Source organism: Rana temporaria, chromosome 5 (assembly GCF_905171775.1).
Source record: "Rana temporaria chromosome 5, aRanTem1.1, whole genome shotgun sequence".
NCBI lineage: Eukaryota > Metazoa > Chordata > Amphibia > Anura > Ranidae > Rana > Rana temporaria.
The window spans coordinates 68,141,780-68,168,421 of NC_053493.1; the positions used below are offsets into that span (position 1 = coordinate 68,141,780).

Here is a 26,642-nt window from a genome sequence, read left to right on the forward strand (position 1 = left end):
GATTTTTTTCCAAAAACAGGAGTTCTAGCACTGTGCTAGAAATCCTGTCACAGCTGAGATGGGAAGAGCACAGACTTGGGGGTGGGGAGGATGACGGAGTCCCAAAGACAGAGCCAGCCAAAAGATGTATGTGTGGGGGGAGAGGAGAGACAGCAGCACACATTTTTCTGCTAGAAAGCAACTCACCGCCCGTATGTTGAAACTGTATCCGCTCTGCACGCACACAGCCCCGCCTCCTCCTAACCCCACGCTGTAATAGACAGAACACATCCCAGCATTGGACCTCCATTCTGTCTATCACAGCGCAGGGGGTTAGGAGGCGGGGATGTGAGTGCGAGCAGAGAGTTTCAATGTGTTTTACCGCTCTGCGATCACGTGTGTGCCGAACCGAAGACATTGATCCGTCAATGACATGAAAATCGCAAGTCACCCGGCATGGAGATCGTGGGGGGGGGGGGGGTGAATCGAGATCGCGATTTTATCTCGATTAATCGTGCAGCTCTAGCATGTAGAACATTTTATTGAGGACCCTTCTACCCTCACTCACTGCAGCATATCACATGCTCATCCATCAGGTCCTACAATGTCATTGCGCCCATGTATACTTAGCCTGGTGTGATAGGAGTGTCAGCTGCTTCTGCCTTATTTAGTTGGGTGCTGTTTATTAGTGTAAGTATAGAGTTTTAGGTACTGTGGTTTTGAACTTTACCAGCATTTGGCCATTTCCCACTGTTGGTGTTTTGGCTACATACAGTACTTGAGGGGGGGGGGGGGGGGGGCTAGGTAGGGGAGAGTGAACCGATTAAGCACCAGGCATTGTATCTTGTGTATCACACAACTCAACAGTTGTAGCAAAACCAGTGTACTGTGCTGGTCGCCTATGCACCAGTAGTCAGGAAATATAGAGCTTAGTGCAGCATCACCTATAAAAGTACCAGTTCCTATAAGCCAAGTGAGCCTAGACTACTTGTAGGTACATAGCTGCCCCCAGGAATGCCATGTTCACTGGCCAGCATGTACAGGAGGCTGAAGAAAGGAAGAACAAGAGTTCCTGTGGTTTCAGGAGTGTAGTTGTCTTCAGGGGATGGCTGTAACTTGTGTCTCGCAGGAACATACTTGATGTGCAGATGGGTCAAGTTGAGGTGGAAGGCAGGCAGGGACATAGCCAGCAAACGGGCAGAAACATAGCCGATAAACAAGCTATAGTTAGTATAGGCAGAGGTTACATTGCACTGGTGTCATAGTCATCAGGAACACTGTTGCGGACTGCACTGGTTTGGTGATAGTGGGAATTGTGTAGCAGTGGTTGGGGACTAGTGTGGCAGCAATCAGGAAAACGCTGCTGGGACTGGTGTGGCGGAAATCAGGCATACAAATGATGGAAGAATGGGACAACATTCCTCTCCCAAAATTTCAGTTCCCAGGCATTTATTTTTTTCTTAAAATGGTACGTCTTCTCAGTTTAAACATTTAATACGTTTTCTATTGTGAAAAAAATATGGATTTATGAGATTTGCAAATCATTGCATTCTCTTTTTATGTAGATGTTACACAGCGCCTGTTTTTTTTTTTTTGCAATTGGGTTGTAGTTACACTGTTGGGGAGAATCGGATAAAACTTGTGGTTAAATCTCAGTTTAACCGCCCCTCAGCCTATGCCCCCTTTAGCTACAGAGGCAGTGGCAGTATGCACGTCGCAGCTGAAATGCTTTGCTTCACAGCTGTGGCAGGAATTAAACCCCCTGTACGCCCGCTGTTCATAACCCATTCAAATGAATAGGGTTGTTTCTGCAGCATCCAAGGGGTTGAAGCAGGTAGTAAGGCCTCAGGGCTTGTCAAATGCTCTCTGAAGTGCAATCCAAACACAGATGGCTCTTCAGAGAGCATTGCACACATGAACATTATGGTGACACCATTACTGATGTGGCGGTGATCATGGACACTGTGACTGGATTGGTGGGGATCAAGTACTGGTGCGGTGGTGATTAAGGACACAGACTGGCAGGTAACATTTTACTGTTGTGGCGGTGACCAGAGACAATGGCTGGCAGCACTGACAAACAGCGATATCAGAGCAGCCAACCACAGCAGTACAATGTCACCATATGGACATGGAACTTTCACTGGTGACAGTATATTAAAAAAAGAATGTTTGTATTTTCACACTGTACATGCTCTGGGAAATGACTCGGTGGTCTCAGATCCCAGGTGTGGTTCTGGGAGGACGGATTAGTAACCTTTCCTAGAACAATGCTAGTCCCCATCAGCCGTTTATGTACAGTGGCAGGAGGTGGTTGAGGTTACTCACACCCTGTTCATATCCCTGCTGCCTGCCATCTTGCCATGGCTCAGAGAGTTGGGGGCGAAGGTGAAAAACCTGTAATGCTTGATAAGAGTACACTGCGGAGGAAGCACCAATTTCTACAACATTGTTTAAAAAAAACAAAAAAACGTAACTAAAAATTTAATTACGTCAAATGTACTAATCCTGCCTTAGGCCTGAAACCCACATTTTTAATGCTTTTGCAGATTTGCCCTACAGTCCATTTATCGTGAAACACGTTCTGTAGTGCAAATCTGCAAAATGCACAAAAAATGCATAGGTGTGAATCAGGCCTTAGTATTATTGAAAAGTGTAACGATTATCAGCCGTTCAAAATATTCTACAATTTTTACACATGAGAAGCTCAGTATCTGTCTTTGTAGTATACAGCAGTTTTCCATGTAGTACTTGAGGAACATAAAGGGAAGACACATACACTTTTAGCGGAGTCCATTTAGCTTTAATAAATATGATCTTATACATATTTATTTTAATCAGGGCGCATTTAAAGATTCAGGGTTGGTTCAAGGCACTGTATGCTGTAAAATCCATCCAATTCTGAAAAGTGGTTGAAGGAAACCTAAAGTGGAAAATGAAGGATGGGCAGTCCAGATTGTTCCTTTTTACAAAACTAAAATGGTGATATTGGGTGTGATGAAAAGGGAGCTGTACACTGCCAGCACAATGACCACCCACCCACTCAGTGTGACAAGAAGGGAGCTGTACACGGGGGAAGCACAGGGACCCCCACACAATGTGACAAGGAGAAAGCTGTGTACTGACAGTTACAAGTCCGGAGGAGCAGCAGAGGAGTGACGGTCATATTCCCACTGGAGAAGGTCTTATCGTCTGTCTGTTTTGCCAGCTTTCCTTTTACCAGCCAGTAAATGTTTGGGTTTAAGATCAAACACATGCCTATCAGCCTCTCCTTTCTTGCTCAATTGGTTCATTTTCCTCTGGGATTTCTTCATCATCACCTTGGCTTGCTTTGCCATCTAAATAAATAAAAAACAAGGCGATGACGACAATGATACTAATATTCACAGCTAGAATTTAAACTGTAATTATAACAATGTCAAGAGCTGAAAGAATCATCATTGCTGATCTCTGCTTAAAGCGGAGTTCCAGCCTTTTTTTATGTTTATTAACATAAAGCATAGCTGCGGACTTTTGATAAACATACACTTACCTGCTCCACTGTCCAGTGACGCCCGGAGCTCCGCTCCTTTCCGCCGGCGCCTCCATTCTAACTGTGGGCACCCGGCCGCGACAGCTTTCGGCTTCACGGCCGGGCACTCACTGCACATGCGCGAGTGGTGCTACCTGAGTGGACAGGCGATTGCCTGGGATCTGTCATGTGTCCCAGGTGATCGCCTACAGGGAGGGGCCGCCAAAAGGCGATTTGACGTATCGCCTAAGCGGTCCCTGGAAGTCCCACTCCTACTGAAGCCCCCAAAAAAATGACATGCCAAATGTGGCATGTAAGGGGGTGAGGAGTGGATTAAGCGGAAGTTCCACTTTTGGGTGGAACTCCGCTTTAACACGTCATTTGTACAGATCTAATGCACACGAGGTGTGCTGTGCCAATAGAACGTTTTTTTTGTTTTAAATATGGAGACTGTCATCCCCCAAAATGAGCCAAGGCTCTGTTCACGCATACAAAATGTTGCAGTATTCTATAATAATTACACACAAGTAACAATGAACATGTAGAATTCTGTTCATAATATCAGATGAAACACATAAGTGATAAAGTCTAATAGTTTTACTCACACAGGGTTCTCATTTGGTAGCAGATCTCAAATATATATTTTTTATTTTACAGTTTTAAGTTAGAAACACATTTTTTCCCAGTTAGGTATTTGAAGGGGGTTAAGTGCCAATTACAAGGAGTGGCGAGACATGGAAATGATTATGTATTATGGCTATGGGTTAAATAAGTCTTAATCCAATTTTTAAAAGTTGTCCAGAGATTACAAATACTCCTGGATCATGCAAAACCCATTTGTATAGCAAAACTGACCTAGAAGGCATCCACATATGAGTGATTAGAGCTCACCTCTTTATAGTATCATGAAAGGAATACATAAGGCCAAATAGCCAACAATTGAGTCTATAATAACACATGGAGGATCACTGACCTTTGCATCACGAACTCCGGATTGGTCTCTTGGTGGCCTGGAGTTGCTTCGGCTGCGGGTAACAGATGTCGGTGGCTCAGAATCTCCAAGTTTACGCTTTCTCTGGAGGCTTCTGGACCTTGCTTGTTCTGCATAATGTGTCTGTAAGACAGGAGCAAGTTACAAAAAAATGAACTCCATGAGCATTTGGCAAATACTGAGCATATAACAAGGCTAAAGAGACTACTATGGGGGGGTTGGAACTAATGCTGCAAGTATGAAGTGCAGGTTCCTAGAGGCTTGCATACCTGCAACAGATACCCAAATCTTCCCACCATGGATGAATATGCCATGCTATTCTGTCCATGTAGCCTCAGAATGTGCTGCTAATCCCTACAAATTCCTTCTAACTTATCAATAAGTTGGGCAGCCTCATTGGTAAATAAGAGTGAGCAGGCAAGCATCGGCACAGCCAGAGGCATCAAAGAGTTTCCTCTCAGGAGGGCATTGGGTTCGAAAAACGTTAGCAAGGGGAGCTCACCGTGGTGACAGCAATGTAGTCACATTCTAAACTCTTTTCAGACTTCATTTTTGTAGCATTAGCGTGACCGGGGCTAAGGAAGTATACAGATAAAATATGGCAAAAGACCATTATAATAGAAAAACCGCAGTATGAAAGATTACCTTTAAAATTTCAACCACCAGTTTTTCATTTTATTCAGCTGGAATACACTGCTGAAAACTGTTTCACAATGTGCCTTTTAATAGCATTTTTATGTAAATAGATAGTGGCAATGTATGTTGAATTTCATGTGCACCATCTGCAATTATTTCCTCTAAGTTTTCAGTTTGTGAGCTTAGGAGGTGCCCAATGTTAGCTTATAAAAGCCAATGAGAATAAAGCCGATCTTAGAAGGTGCGAAGGGTTGTAGGAAAGAAAACTAATCGCTGACTGTGTTGATAGGGGAATCCCTCCTGTGGAACTATTGGGTTCTCCTGATGGGGTGGCGTGGGGAGCCGTCCCTGCCTGGAAATCACAGTAAATATTGCTAGTAGCTATAGCTGCTGGCAATAATTGCATGAAAAATCTGACATGCTGGTTGTACCCAATAAAGCGACTTGGGTACAATCAGCCTGCCCATACATGGTTTGAATCTCAGCTGGTCCCTACTGAACCGACCTGAGATTCAAATTGTCTATAGTCAGCTAATTTCTGAGAAAAGCTCTTTTAAAATAAGGATTAAAAACTGTGAATCAAAAAACTGCTCTCTTTATGAGGTCCTCTTACCTCATTATTGCTCACATCAATACCCAATGAATTCATCTCTTTTTCTAATGTCTTCCGTTGGACCTGTAAAATTAGAGGCAAAATTGTGATTTTTAACAATGCTGCAAACAAGTGTCAAGCAATAAATAATTAGTTATACTGTGATATGTTCTACCTATCAGGACGTAACAGATAATAAACAAAATTACTATACGGTGGTATGGAGTGAAAATAAGGAAGATTTACATATTGTTACCCTAACATTTCATATATACACCCACAGATCCACATCCTGTCAGGTGAGAGGGGACCGATGGTGTGTTCCTTGTACAGAGAGGAACACCGATCGGTCTCCTCCCCTTGTGAGTCCCCCCCCTCCCCCTACAGTTAGAATCACTCCCTAGGTAACATATGTAACCCCTTGATCGCCCCCTAGTGTTAACACCTTCCCTGCCAGTCACATTTATACAGTAATCAGTGCATTTTTATAGCACAGATCACTGTATATATGTCAATGGTCCCAAAAATGTGTCAAAAGTGTTCAATATGTCTGCCGCAATATCGCAGTCATGATAAAAATCGCAGATCACCGCCATTACTAGTAAAAAAAAAGAAAATGCTATAAATCTATCCCCTATTTTGTAGACGCTATAACTTGCGCAAACCAATCAATATAAGCTTATTGCGATTTTTTTTACCAAAAATATGTAGAATACATATCGGTCTAAACAGTTTTTTTTTTTAAATGTGGATATTGTAGCAAAAATTTAACTTGTCTCTCTTCTTTTGTTTATAGCGCAAGAAATAAAAACCACAGAGGTGATCAAATACCACCAAAAGAAAGCTCTATCTGCGGGGAAGAATTATAAACATTTCATTTGGGTAGTGTTGCATGACAGCGCAATTGTCATTCAAAGTGTGACAGCGCTAAAAGCTGAAAAAATGGCCTGGGCAGGAAGGGGGTGAAAGTGCCCTGTATTGAGGTGGTTAATAATGTGGTATGGAATGCTTACTTTAAGGAACTGACAGCCGATTAACATATTTACCACACTGCTGTGGTATGGTGTACATGTGCCTACTTCCACATTTAGTATACTTCCTCTCAATTTAGTCATTTCTGGACATGTACCAGTGATGGCACTCCAACAGGTCAAACAACTAAAATTCCTAAGGCACCTTTAAAGGTGATGTGTGACTTCCATATATTTCCCAACCTAGTCAAGCTCAATCCCGGTTGTTTTTGTGCAAATTATGTAACGGTCCTAACATATCTGATCCATGGTCCACTTACCTTTTTAACAGTTCTTGGTAATCGCGGGCCATGTATATCTTTCTCCTTTGACTGAAGGATCTTCAGTTTTTTCTTTTCTCGAATCTGTTGAGCAAGTTCTCGTATCTCGGCCATCTCCTCATCCTCACTCTCCATATCACTATCATATTCACCAGCTGCTTCCTTTAGCTCCTCCTCTTTCTCCAGTTCTTCCAGTTTCTAATACAAAGTAAACACATACTGGATGTTAAAATAATTAACACTTAAAACAGATACAAAAACGATATGGTCCAGTTGGAGCTTCAATGTCCACATATGACTTTGGTCAGTAATGCCAATTTGGATCTCCCAATGCAGGTTTTGGGGTTCACTGACCTCTCTGACCAATCTACACTGTGCACAGGGATGTGTAAGTTTGAAAAATATCACACATGTGAACAGAAATATAGCAAAAGATGGCTACAAAATAAGAGTCTACAAAAATATTAAACCAATATTACCGTATCTAGGTAAAGGGGGAGATCGTCGATATGCAAACAGAACCCAACTCTATGATAATGAAAGCCCAACCCATCATCTTTGTAAAATTCAGCTTTTGAGAATTGGGTCAATATACAAGACAGCTGGGGTGGCAGCTAATTCCCAGGGAGTGAATGTTGTCCCGACACCCACAGAGTGTAGTAGTAGTAGTAAAACATCTTGTCATACTTCAAGTTGTTCTAAGCCTAGGTTCACATTCGAGCGATTTGTCATGTGATTTGAAAGATCAAATCGCATGACAAGTCACAGCCTATTGGAGGCAATGGCACTGTTCCAATTGATGCGACACTGATTTTGCTGCACCGCACCAATTTGCAAAAGTAGTTTCTGCGCTACTTTTGCCGATTTTAGGTGTGACTTCAATAGGCATCTGTGCATGAAGCCACAGATGTCTATCAAGTAGCACCTAAAATCACGCTGAGCTTGCTACTTTGAAATCGAAGTGAAGTAGCACATCAATGTGAACCAGGGCTAAAGGTAAAATAATTTGTACGTTAATGTATTCCTTGCATTAGGGTAAAAAAATAAAATTAGCCACCTGCTGTGCCTATCCACCCCCCTAAACACTTACCTGAATCCTATAAAGGATCCAGCACCGTGCCTGTCTGGTGGTTTTCTATCCTCTCTTCCAGGCCCCTGCTGCTCCCTTCCAAGCCCCAAGCACAGCTGCACTGTGTGTGTCAATGGATGCACACTGCCCAGCTCGGGATGAAGCCTGCATGCAAGTGCTTGCCATTGGGCAGACACAGAAGGGGAGGGGTCAAGATTGTTTGTGGGAGACCCCATAAGAAGAGGTTCAGGGTTGCTTTGTGCAAAACCATTGCGCATAGAGCAGGCGAGTATAACATTTTCGATATAAAAACAAGTTTTTATATAGACAGTGCAGAAGGTAGCACTATAACCTCCCCAAGTACTCAAATTCAGACTTACCTTCATGATATCCGGATCAATATAATCTGCGATATTATGACCCTGCCAGACTTCTGGGATCTTATCATGCTTCTCTGATGGATTCATTAGATCCCAGTATTCTAATAACAAGAGGGAAACATATGCATGAGCAAATGACTGTCATTCTACCTTTATGAGGAGGGTGAGTACAATAGTAACCATCCATCAGTTCAAAAATACTTCTAAAGAATTTGAGATAAACATTGTGTGTGCATAATGCATTCCTCCTCTTTACTCCATGGTGGTGTGTTGCAGAACTTCCAGTAACCTTATAACAGACAGCACTACCAGAGCAGACCTCTTTCAGAATTGAGTATTTCTTTGATATTCATGAATCCTCTAATGAACTGGAACAAGAATGCAGCCAATAAAGTCAGGTGGTTTCATTTTCAAACTTGTTCCAAGATATTGACTTCCCACATAGTGAAGCTGAGGGATGATTTAGGCAGCAAAATAAAGGCCTTTGTAGCATCTGTACTTATATTGTGACAAACTGCTGGCATAAAAGAAACCTGTACTACCCTGTTTCCCCAAAAATAAGACCTACCCTGAAAATAAGACCTAGCGTTATTTTCCAGGAGGGCTGCAATATAAGCCCTACCCTGAAAATAAGCCCTAGTTAAAAATGCTTGTAAAATCCTATAATCCACTCTATTACAGTAGTTTATAATGTACAACGTGTGTGTTTCTGTAATATAATTGTGGGGAAGTGAGCTCCGGTGGGTAACAGAAGTGCAGAGCGGCTCTATAACAAATGTATTTGGCACAATTATATTACAGAAACGCACACATTGTACATTATAAACTACTGTAATAGAGTGGATTATGGGATTTTACAAGCATTTTAACTCAGTTTGCATTGGGGATTCCTGACAGGCAGGGAGGGAGAGGGGGAGAGAAGATAGCACATTATATGGTAAGACCTACCCTGAAATTAAGCCCTACTGTGTCTTTTGTTGGCATAATTAATATAGGACCTGGGCTTATTTTCGGGGAAACACGGTAACAGAAATAAGGAGGCTGCCACTGATGACAACCTTGTGAAAATGCTCCTTTTCCCTATAGCTATCTCTGACTTCAATATTTTCTTGGTTACTGACCAAAAACAGGCATTCAGATAAAGTCTGAGCTCCTAAACAACATACTGTTTCTAGGTCAGGGATTTAAAATGTTCAAGGTACTGGATTATCGTGATAGAAAGACAAGAAGCATGAGCTATGGCAGTCCCCCAGCACTGATTTTCTTATAAACAAATATTTTTGTAGTATGTAGCTCTAAAAAGCTGTCATCAAAAGACTTTTCCTATTTTTGACATTATAACAATTTAAAATAAATAAGAATTGTGAAGAGTCAACACTCACTCTGTAGGTCCAGGATATAATCGTCTCCCATCTCCATTTCAAGGTCTCTCTCCTACAACACAAAATAGAAAATCACATTATTCAGTGCTGTAAAAGCCTCCATATACAAAGTGTCTTTTACAGTTTAGGCTACTAACCGATCTCTTCTTAGGTGCGTTTGTATCCATTCGTTTTTTCCTGACTATTGCGCCCTCTGGAATGAAAGGTGGCCTTTCCTGAAATAAAAACAGCCCGTCACAATAAGATCCAGGTTATGGATAAACAGATTTATATTTCATTTATAAGGTTAACATTTCCTAAATCCAAGTTATATCACACAGGACCTGATGAAATAGATCAGGAGGTTATCTTCAGTGAAAACTGCATCGCAAACTGATGAAGTAATACAATCAGATAAAACCTGTTAAAGTTGCGCTTGACCCTGCCCTTGTCCCCCATCCTGGGCTTCGTTATAGGTCGGGTGAAGTTGGCCAAAAGAAAAAACTTGGGAGGCAGGAAGTGTGATCCAAGGTTCGATTTATACAGGAAAATCAGTACACAGATATACTGATCATTTGCTTTACTCATACATACTACATACATCATATGTACAGTTTGAGATGCACCAGAGTTTATTGTAGACAATAAGCATCTGACAGGGCAAGAAAAAATTACAGTGGTAGTAAAGTCATGTTTTAAAAATAAAAACGCATGCGCAGGATTTCGGTCCGCTGGTTAACGTACTAACCAGTGGACATGTCCGCCGGACAGCTTTCCAGCGGACATGTTTCTTAGCATGCCAAGAAACATTTGTCCACTGGAAATCTGTCCACTAGCCTGTACACACGATCGGATCTGTCCTCTGACACTGGTCCACGGACCAGTTTCAGCGGCCATGTCCGGTCGTGTGTACGAGGCCTAAGTCATAACATACTTGCACATTATGACAGACTTGCCTGCAAACAGAGCCCTCCAGCCTGCAACCATCTTCGCCTGGTATTCCTTCCGGGTTCTCTGGCTTCATCTACTTGAATGGCCGGGCTGAGGTTTAGTTACTCCCATGCACATGGAGTCACATCATTGCGGCACATCATTGCGGCACACAGAGTGGGCCGGAAATGTGATCCAAGTGGCATTTGTGTGGCTCAAATCACATAATCTCTGACAGGCAGGGGGACGTTTATAACAAAAGAGACCACAAGGGTCTCTTCTGTTATAAAAACCTTCCCGTCAGCAGATTTTAAATAAAATTACTTTACTACCACTTTAACTTAAGGCAAAGTGCCCAATTCTACCCTGGATCTTTTAAAAGCACATACATTCATTAAACCTAGATTCCTCATTATTCTATAAAACACACGACTCAAGAAAGAAAGCCACAATAACAGCATAAAGTGTTTTCTATTTAAAGTAGTCAGAAAATAGAGTCTGGCTAGATGACTTCAGGCCGGCCCCTTTTGCAGGTATAGCTATGTGAAACATGAAAAATACGTGCCTATATCCAGTAATACATGGTTTTATGCTTCTCTGCGCATGCTCAGTTTCTCTCTTCTTTTAGGCCAAAATTATAGAGCATGATCTGCTGACAGCCTAAAGATTTACTGCTGCTCAGGGTTCTGGGCTTCAGCAAAATGGCAACCTCCCGCACAAAAAGATAGGAAATTTACAGCACACACTAATTTTGGTATCATAGTTAATAATGGGGAATTTCCTTGCTAAAGAACATTATTTTTCATCAAGTTATGGGTAAAGTTCCATTTTAAGCTAGGTGTTCTAGGCTTCCTATAATCCTTAGACACAAGTAAAAGTCCATCATTCTCATTCAAACTCACATGCTTTATGAACAATAAACTATGTGACATGAAAGATTAAATCTTCTCACCTTATTATCTCTCTTGGTTGGAATGGCCAAGTGAAGCCTATTGAGCACATCATTGACTTTATTTCCCCTCATCTTGGTCTCCACTCGGTGGGTTAATAATCGGTCACATGCCTACATTAAAGAACAGAATTCATTTAAAAAAATAATAACCCCGGGATTTTTAAGGCCACATGGAACATTCTAGCAATGCATACCTCTGTTTTAACTTGGATCACACCTTCCTCGGTTAGGGTGCTGGTCTCAATCACTGGCAGGCCTTCATTTTCAAGGTCCTTGAAGATTTTCTGTAAAAAAAAAAAAAAAAAAGAAAAGCATTAGACTGTTTTATACTGCTACAGTGGGAAAGGCTTACACCTTGAAATACACCCCATCTCAAGTATAGAGTCAATTTCAAGAGATTCATATGCATGATGCAGGAGGTTAAAGTGGCACCTACAAATCAAGTCATTTTTGAACGCTATGTAAAACTAAATAGGAAGCCAAATTACTTTTTTTTTTTTAAAGTTAGTCTTTAATGCCAGCAGAACTGCAGTTAGTATTCTGCAAAGAGTGATGCCTTACCTCTAAAGTCCATTCACACAAGCACGACCCCAAAGTCGCACGATTTTAAGGGCAACTTTGATCTGACTTTACACTAGCTGGACCTAAATCGCACCAAAGTAGTGCAGGGCACCTTTTCAAAATCACTGCGACTGAGTCGCACCGATCGAAATGGATGCTATTGAAAATAATGGGCTATGCTTGTCATATCCAAGGTCGCAAGACAAGTTGCACAAGTGTGAATGGAGCCTAAAACTAAATCTAACACTAGCCCTTTCAAACATATGTAGTTTATTCAGGTAACAAGTATGTCATTTCAACACACCGGGCACACATTTTTAATGGCACCCCAGCAAGCTAAGGCAACACCCCTCGTGTGCACTGCAATGCATGGTAACACACTACAATGCATTGTTGTGTACTGCATCACAAAAAATTGTGCATTTTTATTTTTCAGCCCATTTTCAAGGTGTTGGCATGCAATTCAAATGACAGCTTGCATTAATGCAATGTGCAGATTTACTAGTTATATTCACATTGCATACATTCCTGGAAAAAGCCTGAAGGATGCTGCAGCAACCACCACCTGGTTAACCAATATCAACGTAGATATACTACATGTACATGTCTATTATGTGATATACTGCTGGAAAGTTCTAAATAGGCCCTAAATCCGTAATTCCCCCTGTAACCACTACACTAATATAAATATAACCCTATCCTCCATGTAAAAAAATTCTAATTTAGGCTGGGTTCATACTCATGGAATGCGGATTTCCCCATATCCAATTTGCATGTCAGGAGATTGTATTCAGCTCACACATCTCCGGAGCGAATAGCACAGGAGTCCTGTGCATCTTCTGGTCTGTTTTAGGTCTGAATTCAGCCAAAAATTCAGACCTAAAAAGGAGAACAGAGACACACTGGACCCCTGCTGTGAGCCGCTCCATCCTGCTTTGTGAGCCCAGCCTAATACTTGCAACCCGACCCCAATACATTAGTAACCTTAACACATAACAGAATTTTGTTTGACATTTTTGTTGTTAGAATGTTGTAAGATAACATTTCTTCGTTCTTATAATTATTGGAGAGATCAGATTGCTATCCGTTTTCGACTGCAGTAACAGATTCACTTTTATGCTGAAATAAGTGTTTGAAAAAAAAGAAAAGAATTTTGAATACTCTTTTGCAAGTTACGAGCCTCAGCCCCTGTAGTTTTAGGGCCCAATTACACAGTAGTTTAGTATGGCACAGAGGACAAGGCACATCCACAATGACATAATGGACCTCAGTATCGAGAACTTTAGGGCCTCATTCACAACACATGCAGAAACATCAGTTTTTCAGCACGAGTGCTGCAACGGCTCAAAGAAAACAATGGTTCTCTATGTGCCCTGTTCACAACACTTGTATCACGTGACAATTTTTTAATGCGCAGGAATCTGCAACGTGTATGCAATTTTCTGCACAGGAAAAAAAAACCTGACATCACATTAACATTGGTGTGAACAGAGCAAGTAATTAACAAGCATAAAAACGGATGTCAACGTGTATAAAAACGCACTGAAACACGCAGGAAAACGGATCTCTGCAAGTGAAAAATTCAGTTTTCTATTCAGTTTTAATGTACGTATGGTGTGAACAAGCCCAGTTTAGTCCACTGACCAACCAAGCTATGATTTACTATATACCTTTTCAACAAAAGATAAAGGCCACAAACCTGCACAGTACAGTGTGCCATATGGTATATGCAGTACTACTCCCCATTCAAATAAACTTGTAGTGAGCCCTGTGCTCAGACTCTCCATTTTATGACCCCGTCATGTCTCTCTTACCTGCTCTTCCTCGGCCAGTTCCGAGACCCTCTTCACATCACACTTGTTCAAAACAATCATTAAAGGCTGAAGGAAAAATAGAAAAAATCTTAATCACTTGCAAGCGACACGAATTTATTTATCTGAATTCAACATTACGGAGGACAAACCTTATTGGCAAAGAGAGGACGGATGTTGTTGAAGAGCTCCAGCTGCTCCTCCAGGCTGTGACCACACTGCTCTGAAACGTCCATTACATAGAGGACAGCAGCACGAAGGTGAGCCAGAGCGGTGATAGCTTGCATCTCAATGGTGTTTCTCTCCTCCAGGGGGTGATCCAGAATACCTGGTGTATCCACTACCTGCAATGTACCACAGTTATAGTGAACCATGTTAAGATCTTGCTTTCTCTATCCTTGTGATACTGAAGTGAATTCTGACATACTATCTTTCTTTACAAAAAAAAAAAAAAAGGCAGACATGCTGTTTGTTCTTCTGCATGCTACCCTATGGTCAGGGCACTCAAGCAACAGCTCAATCAGAGGGATATGGAGAAAGCGGCAAGTTAACAGGCAGAAGCCAGCACATGGCAGGATCAAAATACAAGTATGAAGGCTTTATTAGAACATAGGGTCAAAAATTCAAAGAATCAATGTCATTACATTACAGCTGGAAATAGCCTTTGGTGCCATTTAAAAAGATTTCAGTACACAAGGAATCAATTGTGGTACCTTTTAAAAAAACAGCAAAAACTAACCTGCCAGCGGAGGTATTTATAATCCATGTGCCCCACAAATAATGACTTGGTGGTAAACGCATATGGCTGCACCTCTACGTCCGCTCTGGTTACCTGAAAAACAAAAAGCAATCATTCAAGAGATCACTACAACCATCTATTAAATGCTCATATTTCCGAAGGGCTTAAATGATATCCGTATGCTACTGTTTTAACAGTATAAAGATAGATAATAGTGCACATTATACAATGCACAATACTACAGGACGAAACAGAAACCAGCTAGGACAGCTTCGCAAAGGTGAGAATATTTTAGTGTAAGTATTGTAACTGAGCCGGCTTACTTACAAAGTTTTACATAGTACACAAGAACAGGAATAGAGGGAAAATCTTCCAATGTGGGCACTTGTTCCTGCGACAGCTGTCTGAAAGAGGATTTCCCTCATTTTGAGAGGAGATCCCTTTTACTTCCTGTTGAGCCTACAATCCTCCCTAATGAGACCTGACAGTAGTTTTAACCCTGCCCACTCTATCCAAAATAAAAAAGTTTTGGCTTCTACCTTTTGGAATCAAGGAGGCCCTGTTGTTTGAGAGCCTGGCAGGGAGCTACCTGGTGTATGCTGCTCCATAGAAATCTTTGATTGAGCCAAGATTAAATAACAAGCAGTTTGGTTTCTCACATAGGCTCATAGCACATGCCATGCTGAAGTGGGTGCAAATCTTAAAACTGGGCAAGGGCAGACCCATAAGATAATCATTCTCCGATTCACACAAATATTTTCCTTGCTTGGGAGTTACCAGGTAACAGTTACTACATTAGGTTAGTGACATGTTTGCCTAAGAGAACTATGTAGGCAGCGATTGTTGGTTGGTGAGCTGTTTCAGGGCTTAATACTTAACGAACCCACAGAATCTATGCAGCAAGAGGAGTATGAAATCCTGAGCAGTACAATTGTTCTGGCTCAATGATAAGTAGTACTTTAACCAGCAGATCAGAATAACAGCCTGCTAACTAGCACTTTCAGAAGGTGCAGGCAATAGCAGCCCTTATATTTCTCTAACTACAGGCTTCTCACAACTTTTTTTTTGTCAAAGCTTAATTGAACAAGCTGATATTGGAAACGGATTGGTTTATTTACAGAGCTGCACCAGATTTTGCACTCTCCAGTTTTAGTAAATCAACCCCACTGTGCCAATGCAATTGACACGTATTTGACCAACAGGGAACATTCCAGTGCAAAGTTATTCTACAATATTTTAAATGGAATTCCTGCCTAAAACCATCTATGCTTAAAAATTTCCTCTGCCCTCTCCTGCTACCTATCCTTCTTAACCTATGTATACAAGATCGGTATACATATATTTTTTTAGCCCACTCTGTTCCAGTCATGTGATTACATTTCAGTGAGGGATGGCTGCAGGGGAGAGGAGGGAGTCCATGACAATGGCTAGGAATTCCAGAAGCTGTGACATAGCCCATTGCCCTGCCACTGATGGAGCTCCCTCCTCTCCCCTGAAGCTGCAGCTCAGGCCTTGTACACACGGTCGGACTGTCCGATGAAAACGGTCCGCCGGACCGTTTTCATCGGACATGTCCGCTGCCGGATTTTGGTCTGATGGCTGTACACACCATCAGACCAAATTCCCCGCGGACAGCGAACGCAGTGACGTGGACTCGCCGACGTGCGCGACCCTGGAAGGTCAATGCTTCCACGCATGCGTCGAATCACTTCGATGTCATGCGCGGGTTTTCGGGCCAGCGGACATGTCTGGTGAGTCATACTGACCATCGGACATGGTTCCGGCGGACATGTTTCTTAGCATGCTAAGAAACATTTGTCCGCTGGAAACCTGTCCGGTCGGCCGGAAAATCCGCGGACCAGTTTCAGCCTGGACCAGAGCGGACTGAAAAAAAGGTAAGTATCAACATCCTGATTACACAGGTTAGTAGGAATAGGTAGCAGGAGGAGGTAGGGAACATTTTAAGCATAGTTAGTGTTGGGCAGCAATACCGTTTTAAAAGTGTAACTCATACTTTATTATCACTTTATAGTTAATTTGAGTGACATATTTCCATTTAAAAAAACAATGTGGCCACTGGATGTTCTGTAATGTAACAATAGCTGCATACAGTAAGCAACACTGCATGTTGCGGTTGTGTCCCAGCAGCAATACAGGTGGCTTTCCATATTAAAAAGTCAGGCCAAGCATTTCTCTGCCACTCAGAAGAAGTCTTATATTTTTTCAATGAATACAAGGTTTCCTCTGATTGGCTGAGGTTGATATTGTGACATCATATGCCCATCTCTGCACTTTGGGCCAATCGGAGCAAGCCTTGTATCTACTGACATAAATACAGGGTTTCTCCAGATTGGCGGAGCAGCACGCTCTCTTTAATTCTGGCTGCAGACTGGATGTTGTTCATACCGATTCCGGAACACAGTGCCATGTACTGTACGTCGATAATGCTACCACAGTATACTGCAGAAACGCACAGCATCCGCATCATTTTATGAAATTTGTTTACTTTTGGCAACTTGGTCAAAAACAAACTATTTAAAGTGATAAAAAAGCTGGAAAAACTAAGAGGCATAGTCATAAAGCATTAAATATGATATTCACCAAACATTCAATGCAGGTAAAACTTCTAGGCATGTGTATTAATTAAATATTGTTGAATCACCACCGGTGAGTATTTAGTTAAAGTCACACTTACTACTTCATAAATATGCCCCTAAATTTTATGGAATGTTTAAAGTGGTTGTAAACCCACTTTTACCCACAGGTAAGCCTATAATAAGGCTTACCTGTAGGTATAAAGAATATCTCCTAAACCTGTACGGTTTAGAAGATATTCCCCTCGCAATGCGCCGCATGTGCAGGGGGGATCCACGGCGAAAGGACCGGCAGCCGCCGGACCTTGCCGAATTTAAATCTCCCGCGCGCACGAGTGACGTCATCGCCGCTCCAGCCAATCACAGCACTGGAGCGGCGATACCCGGAAGACACGCCGGAGCAAGATGACATCTCGCTCGGCGTGGACCAGGTAAGTTCCTCTCACCTCGTTCCGAGGTAAGTATTTCATAATCAGCCAGTATGCGGTGCATACTAGCTGATTATGCCTTTTGCCTTGCAGGTTTGAAAAAATAAATAAAAAAATGTTTATGCGGTTTACAACCGCTTTAAGCTGCATAGAGCATACAAAGAAATCCTGATTAAAATAACACAAACCTTATTTATAAAGCTGGATTTACCGACATTTGGATAGCCACACAAAAGCAAGGTACGTGTATTAGGGTCAATAGATGGCAACCGAGACAGATGTTGACGAACTATAAAAAAAAAAAAAAAAAAAAAAAAAACAAGGGGTATATTTATAGATAGATATACATTTCAAATTGCATCAACCCCCCCTCTTCAACACTAAGCTGCACATACATGGGACTCCTGTACATAACACAGGACTTCTGCACATCTGTACAGCCACCTCACCGTAGATAATAATACAAAGTATTGCAACAGAGAACACCTAATGACCTAAATGTATTAAAGTAGAAGTCCATGCTAAAACCCCTGCATCTATAGACACCCACAATCTAACACTAACCTATCTAGTCCTGTAAAAGGGAACAAAAAAAATTAGTATACATACCTTTTATGAAGCTGGTCCGACCCGATCCCACACTGAGCTGTCATCCGCGACTTTACTGTGTGGGTGGGTGCAGACACTGCAGAGGACACATCAGACAAAGGAAGCCCTATGGGCAACTTCACTTCCCATTCATTTCACAGCCATTGTCGGCTGTGTCCTCTGCAGAGCTTTTGCCACTGGAGATCAGATTGGATCGGCTTCAGAAAAGGTATGTAGATAGCTTTCTAGCTTTAGGTTAGTGTTAGATCGTGGGTGTCTATAGATGCAGGGATTTTTGTTTTAGCATGGACTTCCACTAAATGTATTTGCATTTAAAGCACAACATTGTCCTCTCAAAACAGAAAGTTATTACAGACTTCCACATGTTTGATATATCAATTAAATATTAATTTATCAATACCACACGGATTGTAGGTATAACTTGTGCTTTGGAACTGTTTGTCACTTTACTTATGTTGAATAAAAAAAAACTTTGAGAAAAAAATATAAATTCATTGAAAAGTGATATTTTTACATCACAAAATTAAAGACGATCGGACAGGCAGGAATTTTAATGCAGATTTTAATCCTCTACATTAAAGTTACTTACTAGCCTGTCCACTATTGTACAGTGAGCTGAGCAAGTGCAGCTCACTGTACAAATTCAGCAATGCCGAATCTGATTACCTCCCGCACTTCACTTCTGTCTGCATTTGGGGCCGTTCACCCACACCAATGCCAAACTGGTAGCAGCGTCTTTGCAGCCACTACGTCCCAAATGACATCAATGGGACTGCCTGCACAAGAATGCATGGAACATCTGTGCATCCCTGTAAACACAGCCCTCCAAGGACATACACTTTGATATGACCCATATGAATGAGGCTTAAGAATTTGGGCCTTAAAGTGACTTAACTACTTCACTTGCTAAAGGGACAAGAAGGATGGAGGAATTGAAAGGAGATAAAGTCGTTTCCACAACTGTTATTTAAGGATTTCTAGCAGGCTGTGACAATACAGACAAATCACTGAAGAGCCTGTGCACAGGTACTATTAGATGTGGTAGTAAGAGGAATGCTTTGGGTCATTTAGATGTCCTATTAATATCTGCAGCCACATGACCCAAGACATGTACAATATATAGACACTGTAGTACATGGAAATACCTTGCTCCAAATACTCCAAACTCTGTTTCTGCCTTTTGATAATGGTGCACATGCGCCCCAGAGCGGCTCTTTTCAGCTGTTTGCAACGATATAAAGAGTCCCCATATTTCATCAACCTCACATAATCCTTGGCCACGCTGAAACAGAACACAGAAATTGTCAGATCAACAGGAGGAATTATCAATGAATTATCAATTATGAAAAAAATGAAAACTTCACTCACTTGTCAATTAGGTTCTTGGCGATATTTATCTGTCCCAAAGCTAGTTTGTAATGGTCTTTGTCATACAGGACATTCATTAAATCTGCATAAAATGGGTGCACATCCTAGTGAAGAGAAAAAAAAATACATGCAATGATGTTCTCTGGAACACATGAAGAGTATTTTTTTGCACCTTGCAACACAATTGACTAATGACACTCTGTTAACCACTCCAGCCCTGGCAGGATTTACCCCCTTAACGACCAGGCCATTTTTTACAATACGGCACTGCGTTGCTTTAACTGCAATTGCGCAGGCCTGGGATGCTGTACAAAAATAAAATTGATGTATTTCCCACAAATAGAGCTTTCTTTTGGTGGTATTTGATCACCTCTGCAGTTTTTATTTTTTGCGCTATAAACAAAAAACATACAATTTTGAAAAGAAAAACATACAATTTTATAAAAAATATATATATATTCATCACTTTAGGCCAATATGTATTCTTCTATATATTTTTAATTAAAAAAAAAATCTAAAAAATCGCAATAGGCATATATTGATTGGTTTGCGCAACAGTTATAGCGTCAACAAAATAGGGGATAGATTTATGGCATTTTTATTATAAATTTTTTACTAGTAATGGCGGCGATCAGTGATTTTTAGTCGGACTACGACATTGCGGCGAACATTTTTTTTTTAAACCAGTGACATTACAGTGATCAGAGCTGAAAATATTTACTGATCACTGGCAGGGGAGGGGTTAACACTAGGGGGCGATCAAAGGTTTAAGTGTGTCCTAGGGAGGTTCTTTCTAACTGTGGCACCAGTGTACTGACTGGGAGTAGAGAGAGATCACTGTTCCTGATCACTCCCGTCAAAACACCTGCAAGGCAATGGCATAATGTGCTAGTATGCATCGCATATTATTAAATACTCACCTTAGAATGAAGCCCTCCAGACAGTTTTCGCTGTACTATCACCGCTGAGAGGGCCGATATGTTCCCTGGTCTTTCTTCCAGGTTCGCCGTTCCGATGCTGTGAATGGCCGGAGCCACGATGACTCATGCACACAGGAGCCCTCGTTTTTGGTAAGAAGCTCTGGAGGACCTCCAGAATGCATGTGCAAGTGATGTCACTGGCTGCATGCAGGGTGAGGATCTCCTAAATGGTGCACATTTAGGAGATATTCATGTTACTTGGAGGTAAAAATGACCAAGCAGGGGTCACCACCGCTTTAAAGTGATAATAAAGTCTTGTGGGTTTTTTTGGGTTAGAAATAACAAACATGTTTGCACAGGGCAGCCCAGATCCTCCTCTTCTCGGGTCCCTCCCTCCTGTTTAGTACCCCCCACAGCAAGCAGCTTGATATGGGGGCACCAAGCCATAGCTCTGTGTGTCCATCTGTGTGTCTCTCTACTCATTGGCGGACAGCAGTGGGGGCCAATGGTGCTTTGCTGCTGTCTTAGCCAATGAGGAGGGCAAGTCCCAGACAGTCAAGTCTCTTGTGCAACATTGCTGGATCGAGATGGGGCTCAAGTAAGTATTTGGGGGGATGCTGCACACGTTTTTTTATCCTAATGCATAGAATGCATTAGGATAAAAAACCTTCTGACTTTACTTTGGATAGAGTGGAGAGGGATTAGAACACCCATTAGGTTTTTATTGCTGTCTGTGTCCCAAGTAAGGAGATTTGCCCTATTTACCATTATCATTGAAAGTGAAAGTAAAAGAAAATCTCAAATCTTGGGTTGTACCAGAAAAGTAATAGAGGGGAAATCTTCCCATGGGGACACTAGTTCTGGCGACATTGTGGTCACCAAGGAATTCACTTAATTTGCAGAAATTTCCTCACTTCCTGTTTGGCTGTGGGACAGGAAGTGAAGGGAAATCTCCCCAATGGGACACAGATGGCGGAAAAAAAATCTGACAGGAGTTATAACCTTCCCTTACTTTATTCAAAATGAAAAAAAAAAAAGTCTTGCCTATAGTTCTACTTTAATTTCCGGTTAACAAATATTCTGCAGCATGAATCTTCAGCACCAATAAGGCCGGGTACTCACGAGCAAACATGTACGGTGAAACCGGTCCGTCGGACCGTTTTCACCGTACATGCCTGCCAGAGGGCTTCTGTACGATGGTTGTACTAACCATCGTACAGAAGTCCGCGCGTAAACACTACGCGGGGCGTGTCCGCGTCGTCGCCGCGATGATGACGCGGCGACGTGGGCGGGCCTGCCATTTAAAGGCTTCCACGCATGCGTCGAAGTCATTCGACGCATGCGAGGGACGGCGGGCGCTCGGACATGTACGGTAGGTCTGTACTGACGACCGTACATGTCCGAGCGGGCAGGATTCCAGCGGACGGTTTTAAAACACGTCCAGGAATATTTGCCCGCTGGGAAAAGGCCCGGCGGGCAAATGTTTGCTGGAATTCGGCCCGCTCGCGCCTACACACGACCAAACATGTATGCTGAAACTGGCCCGCAGACCAGTTTCAGCATACATGTTTGGTCGTGTGTACGGGGCCTAACTCTTTCTGCTGCTTCATGTAAGTGCGCCGCTTTGCCTTCCCATAGGGAGAAAAAGAATCAGGAGATACTCACATCCAGTTTAGGGAAGTCTGTGAGAATCTGGGAGAGTCGATCATGGTAATTCTGCTGTGTATATTTCACTTTTCTCATATAAAAGTGTCTGATCCGGTGAATCTGATAATGTTTGTGGATAACTGTTGGCGTCTTTCTCTGAGTTTTTGACAAAGTGAGATCAACAAAGTCCTGCAAGACAGAAAAGAACAATGAAAATCCTGAAAAAAGATCTGTAATCACTCAAGACTTGTTATGAGGGGCAGACAAGTAATGTTCTGCTGCAAAATCCAACCTACGTAAGGATTTGGGCAAGACAGTCACTAAGCACGGGTGTATGGACAAGCCCTGCATCTGCAGCACAATTTAAAGGATAACTGTACTTAGAGGAAACCTAATCCAACAGCCTCCCCCACCCCCTCCATATTTTAAATACCCCAGATCAGCATCCAACCTGAAACTAGAGCCACAGCCTATCCTGGGTTACTGCACGTTTGACTTCTCTTCAAAAATAAAATAAAAAATTGGAAGACAATAGCATAATGTGCTAGTATGCCTCGCATACTAGCACATTATGAAAAACATACCTTAAAATGAAACTCCGGCAGCTCGCCCGGTCACTGCTGAGGGAGCCGACATGTTCCCTCTGAGTTTCTTACGGGATTGCTGGCACCGGCGCTGTGAGTGGCTGCATGCGCATGGGAACCCTGCGTTCCGGAGTACCCTGCAGAGCACATTCGCTGCTGATGTCAGCAGCTGCATGCAGGGTCAATATATTCTAAACCTAGCAGGTTTTTTTTTTTTTTACCTACAATTAAGCCTTATTATAGGCCTTCATATACAGTAAATATCTCCTAAATGGTGCACGTTGAGAAAATATTGACAGTACATATAGGCAAGCCTAATTATAGGCTTACCTATAGGTACAAGTAAGAGATGGGAGTTTACACTCACTTTAAACATAAATCTCTACCAAAAACACACTATAAAGCATGTACATTTGTTTTTTATACACTTTTATTGAAGTCAATGGAGCCCAAAACGCATCTTTCTGCATGAAAAAGGCTCTGCAGCGCTTCAAAAAACACACTGCATGGAACTGCATAGATGTGGATGGGACTCATAGGAAATTACGTTCAAGGAGAAGTGCGGCCAAAGCTTGTTTTTTCTGTACTTCTCCTGTGGATCACAGCTGTGCAGTTCATTCTGCACTCCTGTCACCCATTTTCAGCCAACAGCGGGCTGACAGCTGATGTTACAGAGCCGGTCCAGGCTGGGGAAGGATTTCGACCATATGGTCAGGATCCACTTAACCGGCACCTGGCTCAGACTCTCAGCGAGCCGATGAGAGCCTGAGGCGGCCGCTCCCACCCCCTCCACAGTGACAAAGCAGAGAGCCGCTGAGAGCCTGAGCCGGCCACTCCCACCCCCCTCTACAGTGACAAAGCAGAGAGCCGCTGAGAGCCTGAGCTGGCCACTCTCACTCCCTCCACAGTGACAAAGCAGAGAGCCGCTGAGAGCCTGAGCCGGCCGCTCCCACCCCCCTCCACAGTGACAAAGCAGAGGGCCGCTGAGAGCCTGAGCCGGCCACTCCCACCCCCCTCCACAGTGACAAAGCAGAGAGCCGCTGAGAGCCTGAGCCGGCCGCTCTCACTCCCTCCACAGTGACAAAGCAGAGAGCCGCTGAGAGCCTGAGCCGGCCGCTCTCACTCCCTCCACAGTGACAAAGCAGAGAGCCGCTGAGAGCCTGAGCCGGCCGCTCTCACTCCCTCCACAGTGACAAAGCAGAGAGCCGCTGAGAGCCTGAGCCGGCCACTCCCACCCCCCTCCACAGTGACAAAGCAGAGAGCCGCTGAGAGCCTGAGCCGGCCGCTCTCACTCCCTCCACAGTGACAAAGCAGAGAGCCGCTGAGAGCCTGAGCCGGCCGCTCCCTCCACAGTGACAAAGCAGAGAGCCACTGAGAGCCTGAGCCGGCCACTCCCACAGTGACAAAGCAGAGAGCCGCTGACTGACAGTCACCAGAAGGGGGATGTGAGAACAGAGAGAGCGGTGGTGTTTGATCGCTCAGTTCTCAGTCTTAAAGCTAGCAGGGGGGCAATGCTGCATCCACCTAGGTAAGTATAATTCACCCCAAAAAATCTCCCCATACTTCATTTATATTGATTGTCGTGTTTTCCTGCGCCCAGGTATGACCCTTACCTAAGGTCCCATGCACACAGGTTGTATGCCCAAGCACAGCTCCAGTGTATGTGTTGGCGGGATGTACATTCAGGTATGTCTGCTTTAACACAAAGCTCATATGATGGGAGCATCACAGCTGGTACTGAGGACTTCCCTAAATACATGAATTACCACCTGGCTGTCATGGTTATCCTACAGCAGTGGCGGTGCGTTCATAGAGGGCGCAGGAGCCCCGCCCCCCTCTCCTGCATCCGTCAATCTCCAATAGATAGATTCATGCATTGCATGAATCTATTGTCAGCGCTGCCCCCCCATTTTCAGGTGTCCGGCCCCTTGTCGGCCGCTGGGCATCTGAATTACAGCAGCGGGGGTGTTTTCGAAAGTGCCCGATTAGAGCCAACGGCTCTAATCGGCATCCATATTAGAGCTGTGGGCTCTAATAGGGCTTCTAAATTGGTAAGCATCGAGCGCACTGCTGTGCGTTCCGTGCTTATGTAGAGCTGTGTTAGGGAAACAATGTATTAATTTCCCTAACACTGACCCGCCTCTCAACCAATCAGGTGCACCGGGTCTGGTTACCCAGTGTCACCCGATTGGCTGAAGTGACAGGTGCTGTGATTGGACGCCTATCAGCCATCCATTCATAGCAGAAGAGGACGGGAGAATACATTGTGGAGGACAGTGCTGAGCCGAGACCGGGAAGTACCAGCCGGGGGGCACTGGCGGCAATTGATGGGACACAATTGATGGTTACAGTAGCTGCGTTTAATGGCACGGTGAAGCGGCAATTGATGGGCACGGTGAGGCGGCAATTGATGGGCACGGTAAAGCGGCAATCGATGGGCACGGTAAAGCGGCAATTGATGGGCACGGTAAAGCGGCAATTGATGGGCACGGTAAAGCGGCAATTGATGGGCACGGTGAAGCGGCACAATTGATGGTTACAGTAGCTGCGTTTGATGGGCACGGTGAAGCGGCAATTGATGGGCAAGGTGAGGCGGTAATTGATGGGCACGGTGAAGCGGCAATTGATGGGCACGGTGAAGCGGCAATTGATGGGCACGGTGAAGCGGCAATTGATGGGCACGGTGAAGCGGCAATTGATGGGCACGGTGAAGCGGCAATTGATGGGCACGGTAAAGCGGCAATTGATGGGCACGGTGAGGCGGCAATTGATGGGCACGGTGAGGCGGCAATTGATGGGCACGGTGAGGCGGCAATTGATGGGCACGGTGAGGCGGCAATTGATGGGCACGGTGAGGCGGCAATTGATGGGCACGGTGAGGCGGCAATTGATGGGCACGGTGAGGCGGCAATTGATGGGCACGGTGAGGCGGCAATTGATGGGCACGGTGAGGCAGCAATTGATGGGCACGGTGAGGCGGCAATTGATGGGCACGGTGAAGCGGCAATTGATTATTATTTTTTTTCGGTTTGTCTGCGCCCCCCCCAAAAAAAATGTGAGCACCAGTCGCCACTGTCCTACAGGACTGCAATCCTGACAGATCAGTACATGAAGACAGAGAATGAGCATGGCAGCCAGAGATCGGATGATAATACTGTAGTAGAAGAAATTACATTCCTCCCCCATAATACTATGGTAAGGACTAGACGTCAGGGGACACATCAGCTCTATAGAAGATCCTGGGGACTCCTCTATGTGTGAGAAGAGACCTCCCCACCCCCACACATTGCTGGGAGAAGTCACAGCCCTGGTGGATGGCAGGGAAACTCTCCACGTGTCTCATGTGGCCCGGGCCATAGTCACGTGTCGCACAGCTCGCCCCCGCCGGACACCCCCCCGGTTTAACCCAGAGCCTCATTCCCGGACTTACCTTAGCGGTGGGTACCACCATAATCTTCTTGAAGTTATAGAGCGCCATGTCTGCGGTGCGTGCTACCCCGACCCAGACTCCGAGAGAGTGGAAGAGACCGGAAACCGGCCGAGAGAGAAAACAGGAAGCGGAAATCCGAGCCAAGCACTGGAGCGGCCATGATGAATATGGGCAAATTTGCCAGACGTGTGATTGTTGTGTTTTTCCTGGCGTCCTCATCTTTTATTTTTCATTTAATGTGTTACTATCATAGTTCCCA

At 43.7% G+C, this 26,642-nt stretch overlaps 1 protein-coding gene across 1 annotated transcript; it reads right to left on the bottom strand.

Moving 5' to 3' along the window:
* Positions 1–2,760: 2,760 nt before the first annotated feature.
* On the bottom strand, positions 2,761–26,504 carry GTPBP4 (GTP binding protein 4). The gene is made up of 17 exons (XM_040352673.1): positions 26,384–26,504; positions 22,388–22,558; positions 19,803–19,906; positions 19,580–19,716; positions 18,014–18,114; positions 14,804–14,896; positions 14,217–14,408; positions 14,068–14,133; positions 11,887–11,976; positions 11,693–11,803; positions 9,969–10,046; positions 9,832–9,883; positions 8,450–8,550; positions 7,001–7,198; positions 5,731–5,793; positions 4,464–4,604; positions 2,761–3,317 (listed from the first exon to the last, which is right to left on the bottom strand). The coding sequence occupies exons 1-17, from the start codon at positions 26,429–26,431 to the stop codon at positions 3,165–3,167; spliced, it is 1,899 nt and encodes a 632-aa protein (XP_040208607.1). The 5' UTR covers positions 26,432–26,504; the 3' UTR covers positions 2,761–3,164.
* Between the last annotated feature and the right edge of the window lie 138 nt (positions 26,505–26,642).